At 38.3% G+C, this 18,067-nt stretch overlaps 1 protein-coding gene across 2 annotated transcripts in view; it reads right to left on the bottom strand.

The window, feature by feature from the left end:
- Nucleotides 1-926: 926 nt before the first annotated feature.
- The window catches only part of SULT4A1 (sulfotransferase family 4A member 1), a 30,526-nt gene continuing 13,385 nt past the window's right edge, over nt 927-18,067 (bottom strand). Inside the window, exons 2-8 of one of the 2 annotated variants that reach the window (XR_010622547.1) lie at nt 13,046-13,176; nt 11,620-11,700; nt 11,356-11,482; nt 8,046-8,140; nt 6,626-6,764; nt 2,971-3,100; nt 1,678-1,764 (exon numbers count right to left, since the gene is read on the bottom strand). Coding sequence is in view for 1 of the 2 variants with exons in the window: in XM_065742415.1 (XP_065598487.1) it covers nt 1,652-1,764; nt 6,626-6,764; nt 8,046-8,140; nt 11,356-11,482; nt 11,620-11,700; nt 13,046-13,176 (686 nt within the window). In the remaining variant the exon portion in view is untranslated. Of the gene's footprint in view, nt 1,765-2,970; nt 3,101-6,625; nt 6,765-8,045; nt 8,141-11,355; nt 11,483-11,619; nt 11,701-13,045; nt 13,177-18,067 lie in introns of both variants that reach the window. The other variant, XM_065742415.1, reaches the window with a different exon arrangement.

Genomic DNA, 18,067 nt, shown 5'->3' with positions numbered 1-18,067 from the left:
CTGATTTGATACTGTGTTTCTGCAGTTCCATTTCAAGTTTAGAGGTGCTGGCAGGGAAGAGGATCTGCGTCCCAAGGTGGCATAGTTTGAATAGGAGGACTCCAAAATGAGCAAACCACAACACATGGAACACATCTTTTATTCAATAAGCAAGCAAGCACAGAAGTATAATGTGTAGTGCTTAATATTCATACAGTACTAAAAATATAAAAATAGAAATAAAATTTCACAGAAAGCATTTTCACTCACAACTATACAAGGAAAAGTGCTGTCAAGCCACATCATGCTACACCACTTGCCAGCTGAACTGACAGTTTGTTTCCCAACAGAACTGAAACACCAAAAATCTGCTAGTCCTTCCTCACAACTTTTGGTGAGACTGAGTATTTGACTAGCAAAAAATGGGCCTCCTGCAGCTGAGAACCTAAAAGGCATTGATATCATTACCTAACAGAATAAAATAATTCTGGAGAGCTTTATAGTGCTAGTAGCCTGCTTCAGGCTGTTTGCATACCTGTCCTAGAAAATAAAAAAGAGAAAGTAATAAACTTGAATTCTGATTATAATCCAGATGAGTCATAGCTAACAATTACTGAAACTATCATGCATACAGTACTCCCACCTGGTGGTGTATTTTTAAACTCTCTCCCTTCAGAGCAGCAGTTTCCTTTGCCTGCTTACTGTGTCACATACAACCAGCCTTAAGTTAGGTGTGACAGAGTCCAATAGCACAAAGAATAGTACTGAGTGTTTTTAACTTTTGGTGGAACTGGAGGATATCCAGCACCTTATCTTCCTGTATCTAACAGCTGAAATTCAGATCTACACAGGAAACCAAAATTAATTAGACTGATTCCTGAAGAAAGACTTCTGTATCAGATGTCATGCCTTTAAGCCCAGTTTTGAGGGACTGAGCAAGAGCTGGGGGCTTAAAAAGCTTCAGTTTTCTGACCTTCTGCATGGAGCTGAACTTCATCCACCAGGAAGACATCCATCTGAAACATGGGGGAGGGGGGTTGGGATTAGAGTGACAATCACGGCTGTATTTCATAACAAGGCCTGTCTTGCTGAGTATGCCAGTACACAGAACCTACTCAGAAATTACAGATATGGGTGCGCAGAACTTAGAGTGAACCCCACTTTGATCAGCTACTATTTTAGAATGGGATTTATTTATATTTGATTTACCAGCTATAAAAATAAATATGATGATTAACCCCTGAGATCATTCTAGCATACAGTTTTGGCCTGTTACTTGATTCCCTCTGAAATAATTTATTTGGTTTATGGATGGTTATTTAGGTTCTAGTGAAAAGATTTTATAAAATATTAAATAATCAATGTGGGGCTGAAAAGGTGTACATTCTAGTTGCATATATGATACATACCTTATATAATACATTCCATAACAGCTGAATATTCTAGTATTGTCTAGGAAGTTCTTGTGTGTGGATGAAGAATTAAAATACCAGAAAATAAACAGCTGTTTAGGATCAAATACAATTGTATCTGCTATGGTTTACTTAGATTGGTTTTCTTTCTTTAAATCTTGTTACACATAATAGCTACAGTAGTTTGTCCAGCAGGTAATAAATGAATGCATAAAGCACTTTTAGCTATATCTGGATATCATATGCATGCATTTTTTTTTTTATAAATAAAAATCAAATGTGAGGTCACATTTTCCCATCTTCTGTTTATATACTAAATCAAATTTCTCATTCATTGAAACAGTGAAGATGTCTTTCCATAGCCCAACTCGACCTGAAACACAGAGAGGGAACACAAGTCAGAGAGCAGACAGGATAATAAATTTCTACAATCCAGTTATGCAGGGCACTATCACTTGCAAGAAGCTGATCAGTAGTAGCTTTTACTGAAACCTCAGTGAGACTTGAGCTTACCTTCCCTATTTGCCACCTGCTACAACTCTTGTAAAACCTTAAAGTGAGTACCCTACCCCTTGTCATCTGGGTTTGGAGAGCATTATCAGATTACAAGATTCTGCTCTAGCCTTAATGAGCATTAAATACAGATTTGGTTTTGGATGTTAACTTTGGGGTTGATTTAACTTTGTACATAAGGAACAGAAAGCTGTGGACACTGAACACTTTTTCAGTGTATGGAGTATTCTTGTCTACTGAAGCAAGCTAGTAATGCAATCTGATGACACTGCTGAAGTCACCAGTCAACGGCTACAGCTCCCTTAGTTGCTGATTCTTTGCAGTAGATTTTATTTTCGTCAGGGTTATTTGTTGGTGTCTCACTGACACTGGGTACAAATAAAGACAAAATCCAAACTTGCTCAGCTGGAATAAATGAAAGGAAAACAGAGACTGTGCTACCGCTGTGTTTAATCATAACAGCAAGAACAAAACTACATGCAGAGAACTTAATTGTGCATTTGATGCATACAAAGAATACTCATTTAATTTAATTATCTTTGCTCTTATGCAGCAACTCTATAATTAAGCCCAAAGACAAAACTGTTTGAAACCTCAGTGAATTACACATTTACATGATGATGAAGTACGTGTGGCAAGGACCATTTTATGAAATCAGGATTGCCCTATAGCTCCCAAAGGTGACAGTGTTGCAGTTTGGTTTGCTTTCTGGATCTAAAGGTCTAAAGAACATGAAAGTTACACAACATACATTATATACATTTCTTTTTCAAAATTTGTTCTTCATCAAAAAGACAGTTAAGACATTTCCTGCAACCATAAATATCTGATAATTAAAATTAGTTTTTATCTGGTAACTGTAATCGCATAAAAGCTTTCATTTCAATAATGTTAATAAAACATTTTCTTTCTCTGCTTGGGAAATATATGTTTCTACTTTCTGAATCTACCTAACAACATATATAACCAAATCACAGGCTTTATAAAGGGCATGTGCAGTAGATTATTTCTAACAGGTTTTTTTGTTACCATATGAATGGATAGGTTGTCAAAAAAAGTCACCCACCTGGTTTATGATTTGAATCATGCAACTGTGTAAACTATGATGTGATATGAGTCAAATATAAGTAACATATCTAATCATTTTTCTGCTTTCACAGAAGCTCAGGGTTATCTTCAGAGTAAAGATCAATGTGCTAAAAGAAAAAAAAATGAAGAACTAAAATAAAGCAAAATAAAGTAAACGTAACTCATGACAAATTAAAAATATTTGAAACAAATTACAATAAGCTGTCATGTTATTGCCAAAATTCTTTGTCACAGAAATGAACAGAAGAACAAAGCTCTGTTAATGAAGCTACATTCTGAAGTAACAAAATATTGTAAAAGGCAAAGACGGTGAACAAAAGAAATTGAAAATAAGAATATTTTTAATAAAAAGCACACAGAGAGCAAATGACAAAATATTATATTTGCTGCAGTAGTTGCCTTTCTTCTATATTACAAAGCAGAGGAATCTTTTTGAAAGATTTGTAGAAGGTAAGAATAAGAGGCTCAGACTTTGGGGGGTTTGCAGGCTATACTACAAAACAGCGAACACTAACACTGTGTACAGAAGTGTGCATGCAGCAAAAGAGGGCAATGCCCCATCTGGATGAACTGAGCAGTGGGGACAGTAACTGACCATTCTGACCATTGAAGGACTCAGTAGCAGCTCTATTTTCTCTCTCTCTTTTTTTTTTTTCCTGATATTACAATCTCACCTTCCTTTCTCAACTGCCTTTCTGGCTTTCACTGGACAAGGAAGGATTTCAGCTGTGCATAGCAAATAGCTGTGGTGCTGCTCCACAGATCTCTATGGTAGCAGAGGCTAGGTACAAACCTAGTGTGTTGCTTCACACAACAGAACAGTGATTATGGCTCTGTTGTTTGCAAAATCTCACATAAAACCCTGAGGTGCTCAAGATCCCTTACCAGATTCAATTTTTCATCTTGTTTTCACAGCCAAGAAGTGGGCTGGTAATCAGGCAGATAACCTGCTGTAAAATTCTACCACTCCCTGAGGTGGTCTGTGGTTTTCACACAAGATGCAAGTTGTGTTACATGTTGAATTTTCAGTTTGAAGAAGCAGGGGGAGAGTAGGATGACAGTTAAGATATCTAACAGCAGAAAAACACACTACACAGTGGAGACTACTGAAAACTAGAGGTCTCTCAGTAAAACTCCAGTCCCTTGTTCTCACCCTGATTTTAATTCAAGCTAGCAATATTGATATAGTTATTTCAAGAACTCATCATTTTCTATAACATAACTGAACCAGGGCAAAAGAGGTGCCACTTTATGGTTACAGAACTGTTCACAGAAGTTCAGTTTCCAAATCCTATTGTAACAACTGGAGTGTACAGCTTCTACATAATAACAACCCTTCCGTATCAGGTTCACAAATTCATAGATAAAAGCAAGGATGTCCGATCAATGGCTTTTTTCAAGTATGACATTCTGAAAAGTATGCGATGACATGCACACAATACAAATTACTGAGGGAGTTACTCTGATCATAGTCTGGGCAGGGGGACGAAAATTGGCATAAAGCTCTGCCAACAAAGGCAAAGGTAGTGGTGAATACAAGCAAGCATGCTTTCATGGGAAACAGATCCTCTCAAACTGAATGTGCATATGATTACAATCTGACTGATTAAAGGTGATTGCAAAGATACTGTTGAGTTTACACAGCAAGGTTTGAGGGAGCTGCAAAGGTGGCTTCTGTGAGAAGAGCTCAGGAGCTGCTCCACATATTGAACAGAATCAGTTCCAGATAGCTCCAAAGCAGATTCACCATTGGCCAAAGCTGAGCACCATTAGCTGACAGTGCCTCTATGATACCATATTTAAGGAGTAAAACCTGCAGAACAGTTGTAAGAGAGGAGGCAGAAAAATATGAGAGAAATAAAGCAAAGTCAGGAAAAAAGGAGCAGGAGGAAGTGTTCTTCCCCATGCCAGAGCGGATATTTTCCTGCAGTCCATGAAAAAGATCACGGTGAAGCAGGTTGTTCCCCTGCAGCCTAGAGGACCATGATGAAGCAGATTTCCATGCTGAAGCCTGTTAATGGGTCACCCACACTACAGCAGCTTCTTCCTGAAGGACTTTACCCCACAGTGAGGGCCCATGGTGGAACTGTTCTTCAAGACCAGCAGCCTGTTTGAAATACCCATGGGAGAACAATCTGTAAAACATTCTGTCCTGTGGGAGGGACCCCCATACTGGAGCAGGGGAAAAGTCTGAAGAACAAACAGCAGCAGAAAGCAACTGTTGTTAATGGGTTCCCCATCCTCCCTGTGCCACTCAGGGTTGGGAATATGTAGGAGAATGAGGACTGAAGTCAAGACTTGAAAGAAAGGGCATGAGAAAAAGGTGGTTTTAGTTTTGTTTCACACTATTGTACTCATTTTTAATTGAAAATAAATTAATCTTCCCCAAGTTTTGCCCATGATGTTAATTGGTGAGCAATCTCCATCTTTATCTTGACCCATTAGATTTTTCATTCTTTTTTTCTCCTCCAGTATTTCTAAAGGGAAATGAGAAAGCAGCATGGTGGATATCTGGCAGCCAGCCCCATGTTAATAAATAAAATGTGTGATAAACAAATAAACGACTGGTTAACTTATAATAAGTAATCAAGAAGGACTTTGATGCTTGATGTTTTTATTAGATTTGAAAATACTTATAAAAAGAGAGAGAAGTAAAAAAGAAAGGGCCCCTACACAGAAACCTAAGAACAAAGTATTCAGATCACTCTATCTGGGTAAGGGACAATAACCTTTAAACCACTTCCTCTGAAAGACTATGTGGCCATGATAAGGACAAGCGTTACGAATGATGCTGCCAAGAAGTGGTAACATGGCCACAGACAGACAAAAGAGGGGAACAGAAACTTCCAGTTAAAGCTGAATTATATCAGTAGCTAAAGTGATTTCTTCAGTTTGAAATCACTTTGGAAAGGGCACTTGTGAAGCTGACATAGGAATTCTACATCATGTTCTTAAATAGCTTTTTGTAAAAATGAGGGTTAAGTGCTCTGTTGAATAAGTTGAGGGGACTTCTTGACTTTACTCTTCTATGTTTATCAGAAAGAAGAATTAGAAAAGACCTGATTTCTTGACATTGTCTAAGGACAGCTGTACTTAAGGGCACTTTGGATTCCTGGAGAAAGGCCTCACAAGAACAAACATCTATAAGCTAAACACATTTTAGACAGCCAAGGCAGACAATGAAAAAAGCACATAAAAAAACCTACATGCTCTTGTCATTTGATGACTTCAAGCTAGAATTACCTGCTATTCCAGAGAATCTCATACAATGAAACGGGTTTAAACCAGGTCAAACTGTAAGAAATTGTATGTGCTTTGATATTCCAAATATCAGGAGCCAAGTAGTTGTCTCAACATCAATAACTTAATCAGTTGAAGTAAGCCAAAAACGCCTTCTTGAACAGAGAAGTTTTGATGGTGATCAGTAAGCTGTTGATCTTGGATGTTTCTGTTCTTTTCAGTCATTTCTATCTTTATTACAAAACAACCCTCAAAATTACACCAAAAATCAGTTTCCTCAATCATTTATATATCAATTTTGCCAACACTTTAACATATCTTGCAGTTTACTAAGCTGTCAGTTTTTTTTCAACTTCCACTCTTACAATTTTTACTGTGGGTTTTAAACGTACCCCTGCCAACAGGAAGTGCTTCTGCATTACAGCACTGATCAATGAGTTGATGGCAGTGTTCCACCATGGATTCCAGCTGTGCTTTGTCATAAGAAACTCCTAAGAACCTCACCAGTTGCTCAACCATTGTTGCCAAGTCCTGTAAGAGAGCATTTAAAGATGAGTTCATTCGGCAATACTTCAAGTGAATTTATACAATGATTTTAAATGTTTCAAAGAAATTTTTATCATGATGAATGTGAAAAATACCAATGTGAAATCACTTTTTTTAAATGTTGCCACCTTCTTATTTGATGAGAATAAGCCTACACATTCCAAGTAATTAGAGGAGAACAAGCAAGAAATGGAATGACTATGTGATGCTATCAGCTTTCAGTAGCATCCTTCAGTGCGCAGTTAGGAATGAAAATCTTATTCAAAATCGTGGGTTTAAAATCATTGCTACTAAATTATTAACATTATTCTGTTTACACTACATCTTCTGTCAGAAGGTGCAAGAAAAATATAAGCTGAAATAGTATGTTTATTCAGCTTTATTGAGTTCTACCTTGCTTTTCCCTTTTTGAAGGTTTAGACGTAGGAGCTGGGTTCATCCAATGTCTGCATTAATTTTCCAAATTAATTTTTCCAAATATCAAAGAAATTCACAGAATGGTTTGGGTTGAAAGGGACCTCAGAGGCCATCAAGTTCCAACCTCCCTGCCACAGGCAGGGTTGACAACCAATGGATCAAGTACCAGACCAGATTGCCCAGGGCCCCATCCAACCTTAAGCACCTCCAGGAACAGGGCATCCACAGCTGCTCTGGGCAGCCTATGCCAGCACCTCACCACTCTCTCAGTAAAAAACCTCCCCCTGATATAAAATCTAAATCTCCCTCCTTTAGTTTAAAACCATTCCCCCTTGTTCTATCACTATCTACCCTTGTAAAAAGTTGTTTTTATTCATGTTTACTAACTCCCTTTAAATATCAGAAGGCCACAATGGGATCACCCTCATGCTACACGATCATCACAAATTGTTTTTAAGATAGATTCGTAGCAGACAGTAAGAACAACCAAATAATCAGAATAAATGTCAGATATGGTAGACAAACCCCTGATGAGAGAGACTTCAGTTCTCATTGATACAGCACACACAGTAAGACATTTATTTTAAATGAAAGTTGAGGGATGTGTAGCAAGTCCTGACAATTGCACCTCTTTGCCTTGTGTGAGCAGTTGACCACCTATGCAAGAAAGTAGATTCCTGAGTAAATCACTAGGTTTACAAAAGTGCCATGGAAGTTATGAATGCCAGTGCTTTAAAAATGGTATCAGACATTAGAAAGCCCAGATATGAGCACAAGAAACAATTTTTTCACTTCATATATTTTAAATGTTATGACATTTAAAACACCTCTTAGCTGTATCTAACCCACCTTGTGCATATCTTCATACTTGAGGAAAAGTACATTGGCATCCATGTGATGTTCCCAAAACTCCTGGACATGTTCAAACCACGAACCATATCCTACTATAGATACAGAAGATACTATGATTGGCATGAGGAAAAAATGAATACTATTGTTACTAATTCCCCTTCAAAAATGTAAAAATGAGAAGACTAAATTAACTGGAGTGGTTAACAGCCCAAAGAGAATTGTCTGGATTTGTTCCATTGCCATGCACAGTGACTAGCTTAATTGAAAAAGAGCATTTCTACCAGTTTGGAATATTCAAAAGAGCTAACCTACCATAAAGAAAAAAATATTCAACTTAAGGTGCAACCATGTTTCACAATGGGCCTCTCTGGAGCTCAGTATTAGTAACGCCTGACTACTGCACCAAATATAAAAGTTACAGAGATATATTTGCAAAACGTAAATTTTCAGATGCTCTGACCTGTGTGAATTCCTGCAGTTGGCATTATCACACTGCACTTTCCATCACTCAAAGCTATTTACAACTTACATAGTGTAAAGCTATGTACAGTGGAGCACATTCCATAGAGCATCTGCTATGGTGGACAAAGAACTGCTAACTACCATTATCCTTTCTTTATTACACAAGTATTAAAGAAACATAGATACCAATACACTTCACTGACATTCTCGAGAATACTGAAGATGCACCAACAGAATATTCTATTTATCATTACATTTTTTGCTTCCTCTAAAATCAAAGATCTATTCTCTTCTGTGATTACTTCCTTGGCATTTCCATGCAACTCATGTAGGTATGCCTGAACATGGTCTCAGATGTATTGTAGCTAAGATGGTAAACTAGGAGGGTCCACGTTCCCAGCACTGCTGAGGCAGTGGTTAATGGAAATTCCAACCCCCTCAAATTTTTCCTGCTTTATTTTCCACTTCTCTGATAAAGTCCACATTTGGACTGATTTGTGTCAATCTGTGTGCGTAGCAGAGGTACAGACACTGGCATTTATTATCTAAAGAGTAACAAAAGATGTTCTGCCAACATTATCGGAAAGGAAAATGAAGAAGAAATGCATTACAAAATCACAGAATTGGTTGGAAGGAACCTCAAGAGATCATAGAGTTCAACCCTCCTGCTAAAGCAGGTACCCTACAATAGGCTGTACAGGTAGGTGTCCAGATGGGTCTTGAATTTATCTCCATAGCAGACTTCATAACCTCTCTAAGTAATGTATTCCAGTGCTCTGTCACCCTTACTGTAAAGATGTTTGTATGGAACTTCCTATGTTCAAGTTTTAGGCAATTACTCCTTGTCCTATCACTACAGACCAACAAGAAGAGCCTGGCCTCATCCATTTGCCTCCCACCTCCCTTTAAATAATAATAAACATTTATCAGATCCCTCTCTCAGTCTTCTTTTCCCCAGGCTGAACGGATCCAGGTAACTTAGCCTTTCTTCATATGGGAGATGCTCCAGGAGCTTTATCACCTTTGTGGCCCTCTGCTGGACCCTTTCTAGGAGATCCCTGTCGTTTTTGAACTGGGAAGCCCAGAACTGGACACAGTAGTCTAAATGTGGCCTCACCAGGACAGAGTAGAGGGAAAGGATCACCTCCCTCGACCTCTGGCCATGCTCTTTTTAATGCATCCCAGGATACCACGGCCTTCTTGGCCACAATGGCACAGTGGTAAGTTCTTTCAAAGTATCTTGGATAATCAAGGCAGAAGCTAAGCAAATATAGTGAGCAGCTCTTCACATTTTCTCAGTATTTTTTGATATTTTTTATCTTTACAGCTAAACAGCTTCAGAAAAGTATCAAACCATTTCTATTCTTTATAACTTTAAAGAAATTCATACATGAAGCTTACACATCAGACAAGCAAAAAACAACTCTTCCTAGCCACACTTTAATGCAAAGGGCAAGAATCTGTTAACATTACGGTAGCAGAGTTTACCTGCATTTTATGTAAGAAATTCCCTTAAGCTCCAGAGGGTATTGCCAAAGACTTAGCACATTCAAGATTAATCCTCCATTCAAGAGTTAACGTGTACTGAATCCAAGTGGACAGATATAATGAGGGGTAAAAAGAATGGGATTGTGTCATTTGGATGTAGTGCTTTTCCCTCTTGTATTACTTTGAATTATTTTTTTTCCTTCTCTGTTGCTTCTATGAGACGGAAAGACTTATTGAAGTGCTATACTTACTGTATTACAAAGCACCCAATTTGCATAATTATTGACACAGAACACACTGCAACATTTTACTGACTCTGGAAGGTTATGATAAATCACATAGCTGCTGTAAGATAAAGATCTAAATAACTCCTGGGATATTTACATGAAAAAAAGAGCACAGAACTTTCCTCCCATCTCAGAAGAGCATATCTTTAATATGTCTCCAATGTAGAAGCTCCTGCTTGTGGTCTGAAGAGAAGATTCCCATTCTCAGAGAGTGCAGAAGAAAAAGCTGAAGGTGGGTTGGGAATGGAAGGAGATCTACCCTTTGCACAAAAGAAAGTGGCAAGGACTATAAAGCCTGTTAACTAATTTCCATTGGCAGGCTTCTACTTTTCCCTTTAGTATTACACAGCTTCTTTAGCATCAAGTCCTCCTCATTTCAGATTTAAAGAAAGTTTTCTGCATTGGATCTTGAGGAGATCCTGGTCTCAGAGCAGACCAAAGTGTCTGGTGACTTCTTAGCATCGCATTAGGGTACACAGAGAAGACTTTGTAGAGAAAAAGAATGCAGTAGCAAATTTGTATTGTTTTGGTTTTTTGATCTTGCTAGCTACAAAGCAAAGCACAGTGATAGCCAGTTACATGAGCACACAGGGCCTGGAACCCTGTAAGGTTACTAAGTGCAATGGAGTTACTTCAGGTGGTGCAGCCTGAAGGGAACACAGTGGGTGGGTATGTCTTGAAACAGCCCTGGCTCACGGGAGTTACTGAACAAACAGCTGATGAGCTGTTGTAACGCAAGTTAATTACAGTAGCAGATTTTCAGCCTACAATTTTTCTTATGGGGGCTCACTTCAACTTACTAATGTGCTGCTATCAATATACTGCATGAGCTAGAATTTACCTGAGTGAAGTAGAACACAATTGATCACATGGGGTCAGATACCATAAGACAATTATTTATGAGGTAGGACCACAGTTCGCAGGGACAAATCTAAGTTCATGCAGCACTATATCACTAGCGATCTCCATGCAGAATAAACAAAATAAATGCATCTTTATCCAGTTCATTTTTGTACTTGCAGAGGTGAAAATATACTTCAACAACATGTGCAGAGAGAATCACTCCTTACACTTGTCATTCATAAACCTTCTGCAGAACTCCTGAAACGTTCCTCTGTAGCTCATGGTCCTCAGGGAGCGGTGAAACTGGTAATAAGACACCACCAGGTCTTTGGGGTTGCGAGCCATGTATATTACCTATGACAAGGGAGGGAAATCATCTTAATCAAAGTTTGGGGTTTTTTTTGTTTTCTTGTTTTGTTTTGTTTTCCATTTCCCTATGCACATAAACAACTGTTGCTGGTTCAGTTAAACAAGCATGAATTAATTTTTACCTTTGAATTGCCATTATGGAGGTCTGAAGGCAAAAAACGATATGGTAGGTGGCTTTTTATGAGGCGGGGAGATGTCAGTTCCTAAAACAAAGCAAAGAAACGTTTCTCACAGTGTATTAAGTTTTTGGTGCATCCTGAGTTGTCCTGAACTGATGTCCTTTACTTTACTGAGTCACATGCAGAATTCACTTCTTAATTAACAGGGGTGTGGATTAGAAATCAGGTCAGGGAATTTCATCTGTTTTAAATCAAAAGGGTGGATAATGAGCATGTGTAGAAATTGCTGTCTTTTTTTTACTTTAAAACTACTTCCATTTGTAGGATTCTCTCAGGAAGACTATCAGTGTTCAAGATTCTTAGCATAAAAGTAACCTTGTTTTCAATGATGCTCCCACTAAAATTCAGTGAAAAATATTACAAATGCTGAATGAACTGCTTCAAAAAACCCTACCCTTAATTTTGTAACTTCAAAATTATTATCCAAAGCTTAGTTTAGCCTCATAATTAGACCCAGATAATTCAAAGGGTTATCTGAGTAGATGAACACTTTTAAAGGTATTTTTGTATCATAATTTTGGAGGAAAAAAATGTCTTATGACATCTTAGATCATCTTCCAGTAGTTAAAAGCTGCATAAACTACTACTGGATCGAGTTGTTAGCAGGGAGTATCCATAATGAGTTATCTCAAACTACACCTCTCACTATTGTTGCAGCTGATTTGCTTTGACATACCACTGAGATCTCACTAGGCTAGGGTCACAAAGTGAAAAAGGAAAGCAATCTCTGGTGCCTGAATACTCATCCTGAAGAAGACCAAATGCTGCAGTAGTAAGTGACTGGAAACAGCTTAGATCTATCCATACTAGCCTTAGCTAGCTCAATACAGTAAGCACTGTAGCAATTCTCAGATGGAGCCCGGAATTTTGCATATCTTAGAATGATTAGGCCTGCATCTAAAGTAGTTAGAGCAATAAAAAGATCACACTTAATATGGCATGCCACTAATCTGTGTAGTTCTTAGGAACATTGAAGTCATATGCTGAATACTCCAAACTCCCCTAATTACACTACAGAGTCTACAGATACCCAGACCCCAAGTCCCTAGGGAGCTGTATGTGCAAATTCAGATTAGAGGGTCTACAGATTCACAGATCTCTGTATTTGTAAATTTGTTATTTTGCAAATTCAGGGAAGGGATCAGAGAAAATCATTATATTTAGGACATTGAGAAATATGTTTTAAAGCATTAAAGTATAATCAATAAAACCAACTTCAAAATAACCTAATAATACTCTGAATCATTCCAACAACTGAACAAGTCCAGTGATGAAAAGGACAAGGATACAGGATGAGATGAAGTGATAAATATGGAGCCTAGAAAAAGATATCCAAATGCTGAGTGAATTTCTTTGCAATAAATTGTACCTTGATGATGTCCAGACCAGGCTGAGGGTACTCTAGGACTGGAAGTTGCTCATCTATATTCATTAGTCCAATCTCATCTGGATCAGCTCCCTGACTCACTAGATAAACCACTTCCTGTAGCAAGCCTGTGCCTGCATAAACCAAACAATGAAAGAGAACAGATTGTATTACAGTCCTTATCTAAACAGAAGCATATGAAAGCAGACCCAGACAAAGAAATAATAACATTTTCCTCAAGTCTGCTCTGATCTCAGTCTACAGTGGGTCTGCTCTCTTTATTTTAAATACATGAAAATCTTCTTTCACATCAAATACCTGAGATTTTTCTTTAGCAGTAGCTTCAATATAAATGTTTCTGTATCCCAATCCTTTTAACCTGTGAATTGGAAAGCATTTTACATTTACTGAGTCTTTCACTATGAACGTTAGTTAGGCAAATCTCACTATTTCAATGCTAGAAATGAAAGAAAAAAAAAGCAGACAGAGGTCATCCACGTTCACAAAATGCATTAGAGGCCGTACTGGGAAACAACCAGTGATTTCTATTCTATATGGTAGGCAATTCTACTGTTATGTAATGATTTGAGAGTCTATTTATACTTCAACTTTAAAGATTGGACAAACCACTGAACACATCAATGTATAGTGAGTTAGAAACAACCTTTAGAGACCTCGCCAGTCTGAAGACACTTACAAAGCAACCAACATTTAATATAGCCTTAATGACTGTGCTTTGGAAAGTTAAAAGGTATTCTAAATATAAGTTTGAGCAGGGGCTATGAGAGTTGCTCCAAAAGTAATGCCTCCTATTTTGTTATTTTGGTCCATGATATCAGAGGTAGATGATAGTGACATGGCAGTAGAGGCTGAAACTTCCAGTCAATATCCTGTTACATTTTGTTGCTGTGTGACAGATGACAGCAGAGGGGCAGTCTGAAAAAATTATGTTTGACGTGGAAGTGCAAATGGAGCAAAGGTGAATCATAGAAATCCTTCATGCAGAAACAATTGCACCCACTGACATTCATCGATGCTTACTGAACATTTATGGATACCAAACAGCAGCTGTGAGCACAGTGAGGTGGGTGGTAGGTATCAGCAGTGGCCATGCTCCAGAGGGCTATGCGCTGCTGTCACATAGTGAAATTAAAAGAGTCTATCAGCTTATCTGCTCAAATCAGATAATGGTGGTGAATATGTTGAAAAACAGTGTATTTGAGAATTTGTGATATAGTGTTACTGTACTTTTTGTAGGAGTTTGTAATTTCCATGGAAATAAATAGGAGGCATTACTTTTGGAGGAGCTTACGTATTTTAACTGATTTTACCTTCAGGTAGGTAGATCTAGAGAGAAGCAAATTCTCTAAACAGGCAAACAACAGCTCAGAAATCTGACATTAAAAAGAGAGGCACAGGCTTTTGGTGAGGTTGAAGAATAGAAAGAGACAAGATCAGCAATCGAATAAGAAAGAGACCCCTTGGTTTAAAAGACAAGTTGTGCAGACATGGAAAATCCTGGATGCTGCAACAGACTGACCTATTATTTAAGAATTGTGAGTGGTAAGAAAAGAACTCAGGATTTATTCTTTTTGTTTTTGTTGTTGCCTAAAGTACTGAATAACTGAGCAAGTGTATCTATTTGACATCCTTGGAAAGATTAGCTGAAAATTTGTAGATCATGCCTTTTGGTCCCATTTATGTTTGCAAATAACTTGGAAGTTGCAGGTAACTTGTAACAGTCATCAGTTAACTCATGTTAGCTAGTATGATAGTGCACAGCAACACAGACACATTTTGCTCAAATTCCTATATGTTGTTCAAACAAAAGAAAGGCTTAAATATCATTATACAGACTTTTTAATCTAAACTAGCAGTGAAAAATAAAAATAAAAATAAAAATAGAACAAAAGAATTCATGTACTGTAAGTACTGCTTAGAGGGAATGCGGTCTGAATGCAATATGAAAGAACATACCTCTCCAAGAACTGACTGGGAAAATAAGGTCTTTAACACTTGCGTGCTTCCTGACTGATTGTTGGGTAAATTAAAATAGCTTGGGAAAAAAGAAACTTCCACATTACCATCACTGACAGAGACGACTGTCAGAGACTTAACGTACACTTGCCCTTGAGGCTGTTCACTCCGCATTTTTAAGTCCAAGCATGTACTTTATATATAAAAATTAGCATACACACAGTACTTCAGTATCAGTCCTTGTGACTCAGAATAAGCACAACCCTTGTTCTCATTAAATATTTACCCTGACAGGAGACATCCTGGTTCTCTATAATTTATTTTTGTATTTCCAATTCTGCTTGTAAAGAAAAATGCTACTACAGCAACCCTCTTCCATGAAAGGAAGAAGACTAACTCTGCAGGGATAAACACCAACACCAACACAGCATTCTGTATCAGTCTTCCCCTGCTCAGAAACCTTATCAGAGACACTATCTCTGTGCTGCCTCTCAATACAGGACAGATGCTGAGGCAGGAATGCTGGAACTTCCGGAGAGCAGCTCTCCACCAGCTCAACCAGAGAACTAAGAAGTCTGGGGAGCAAAGCCCCTGAGGTCTTACCTAGTTCTGCTCAGACCTGTGGCCCTGAACTAGGTCCGTGTAGCACTGCAGAGACAGGTGGCATTAAATGTCTTGTAATAGATTTAGCTTGTAGGAGGCAAGAAGGGTTCTCATTCAGAGGAAAATGGATGCCTGGAAGCTCAAAATTCTTTTCACTGTTTTCTTCTACATGTGTTTCCACTGAAAACAACTATTAAGAGTAATGCTGGGCACAGAGCAGATACATCAGGCAGAAAAATGGAACTCTTGATCAAGTAAAAGTTCTTAACAACAATGTTTTGAATCCGGGAACCCCAGTGGTAACAATTACCATCCATACTTGCATATACATACACAAATTACTGTAGCTGTGTGTATACTGCTGCACGTATTCCAGTATCCTGCTTTCATTCACAAAGCAAATAATTTCTGTCACCTCTCTTCTGCAAAGGGGAGGACTGAAAACAGATGATTCAGATGCCTGGCATCTGGTCAGCCAGCACGTTAGAACTTCTCCCTACACAAGCATTAGGACCTGAATTCTCCCATCCATTAACTCTGTGCTAGTTTTCATTTTTGTCACCAAATACATTTGCTCCACTTTCTTCCACATTAACACTCAACTTTTTCTGCTTAGGATTTTTGGGGTCTTAATGCCAGTGAAAATTAGAGATTTAACTTTTGATTTTTTGATCTAGTTGTCACCCTGTATCATCATTCATCTCCGCCACACATACGCACACACAAAAGCCATCAAGTAAGAAATGATCATCAACTTGATTTCCTGAGTTTAAAAAACAAACACAAAACACATTAATTTGATTTTAAAGAATAGCTAAAAGTCTTTATAAAGCATTAAGTGTTTTTAATTTTTTCGCATCTTTACTAGGATTAAGAACAACTCAAATCTAAATTACAGACATTAACAGAGCTGAATGCTTCCATGGCTTAGAAATGTTGGCGTATTCTAGTAACAGACAAATGGCAGCCAAAATTCCAGCCCTAGCTCCTAGGGCAGGGTTTTGTAGTTCCTGACAACACCAGCAGGCTGGAAAGCCAAACAACTGTGGTACTGTATATATGCACATGATGAGTAGCCATCACCTAGACTGAGGCTAGCAGAGTTTATTACATTTGTCACCATGGAAGGTGAATGAGTCTTCTGGCATTGCCTCTGATTTCCCAGATGGATGTAAAGCATCCCGAAATTGGCCATTTGAATCAAATGAAGGACCTAAGAACTTTCTCCTTCTGTTTCTAACTGCAGGAGCATGTAGCTGGCATAGTACAGAAAGAGTTAACAGGAACAGACAGATTAATCTGTCAGCCTTAGGGCATGAGGCACCAGATGCAACATTGATAAATACCCAGCAATTCCACCCTTCCTTCTTAGAGTTGCTGCAAATTCGCATTTCATCCTGGAGGAAGACTACTGTCCCTGCTAGCTCCAAGGTCATATTGCCAAAACAGATATGAAAGTCATTTATGTCTATCAAGTTTCAACTGCACTGAACCTAGTCAACACCAGGGGAACTTCAGTGCACTGTACCTGAGAAACAGTCCTCCCTAACAAGCTCTTCTGTTACATCTGTACAATGGCTCAGGAGAAGTGTCCCAGTTTATCACATAGTATCTGGAAGAGATGGGATGGGAAACAGTAGTGATAAACTACTGCCAGAAACGGTAGATTTTTTGCAGAGCTTTCTAAATTACCTGTGAACATGCACTTACACTCTGTAAGAGCATCTACAAAAGAAGCCCAGGCACAGCATATTGAAACTGTGTTATCTGGGCTGTACTGTCCTTTGCAGTGCTGCCTAATGATACACAGAAATAAGGATTTAAGAGTCCTTCCAGACTATAATCTTCCCTACAGGAGTCCCTGCAATGAATAGAAACTCATCACTTGTGCTCTTTTTCATGGTTGATGTCTCAGCAACACTAGTAAGGTTAGCTCAATAGACATAATGCCTCTGCTTATCAGTAAGGCTAACTGCTCCAGCAGCAACTAGACAGCATAGCAAGACAGACAAAACTGTGAAACCTTACAGTTATTTCTTTGTTTCTATGGAGGGATAAGTACTCGGTAGTGCAGCTGTTCTCTCACTACTTTCTGGCCACTCACACACTTGCATGCAGCTACTGAGCATAACAAATTTGGTCAAACTGATGTGGCAGAAAGACAGACACTTTCTGTTAAAATTCCCTTTCCTCCATTGTTCCTCGAGGTATTTATTTCAGTTTCCTCCCCTCTGCATCAGCTAACATAGGACAAACTTGCAATTCAAAGATGCGAAGGACTCAGGTATATTCCTTCTATATCCCTTGTTTTCAAAGTCATACAGAAAAATATAATAAAGAAATACTAATATTAGCATTAACAATTTCGTAGCACTCTGACAGTTTCATCTCATTTCCCCAACCAGCGCCTGATCAAATTGCATCTAATACAGTGCAATAGACCCA

Source organism: Cyrtonyx montezumae, unplaced genomic scaffold (assembly GCF_038088225.1).
Source record: "Cyrtonyx montezumae isolate F1298 unplaced genomic scaffold, pur_monq_1.0 scaffold_3, whole genome shotgun sequence".
In the NCBI taxonomy this organism is placed as follows: Eukaryota; Metazoa; Chordata; class Aves; order Galliformes; family Odontophoridae; genus Cyrtonyx; species Cyrtonyx montezumae.
This window is presented reverse-complemented; position numbering and strand designations above follow the sequence as displayed.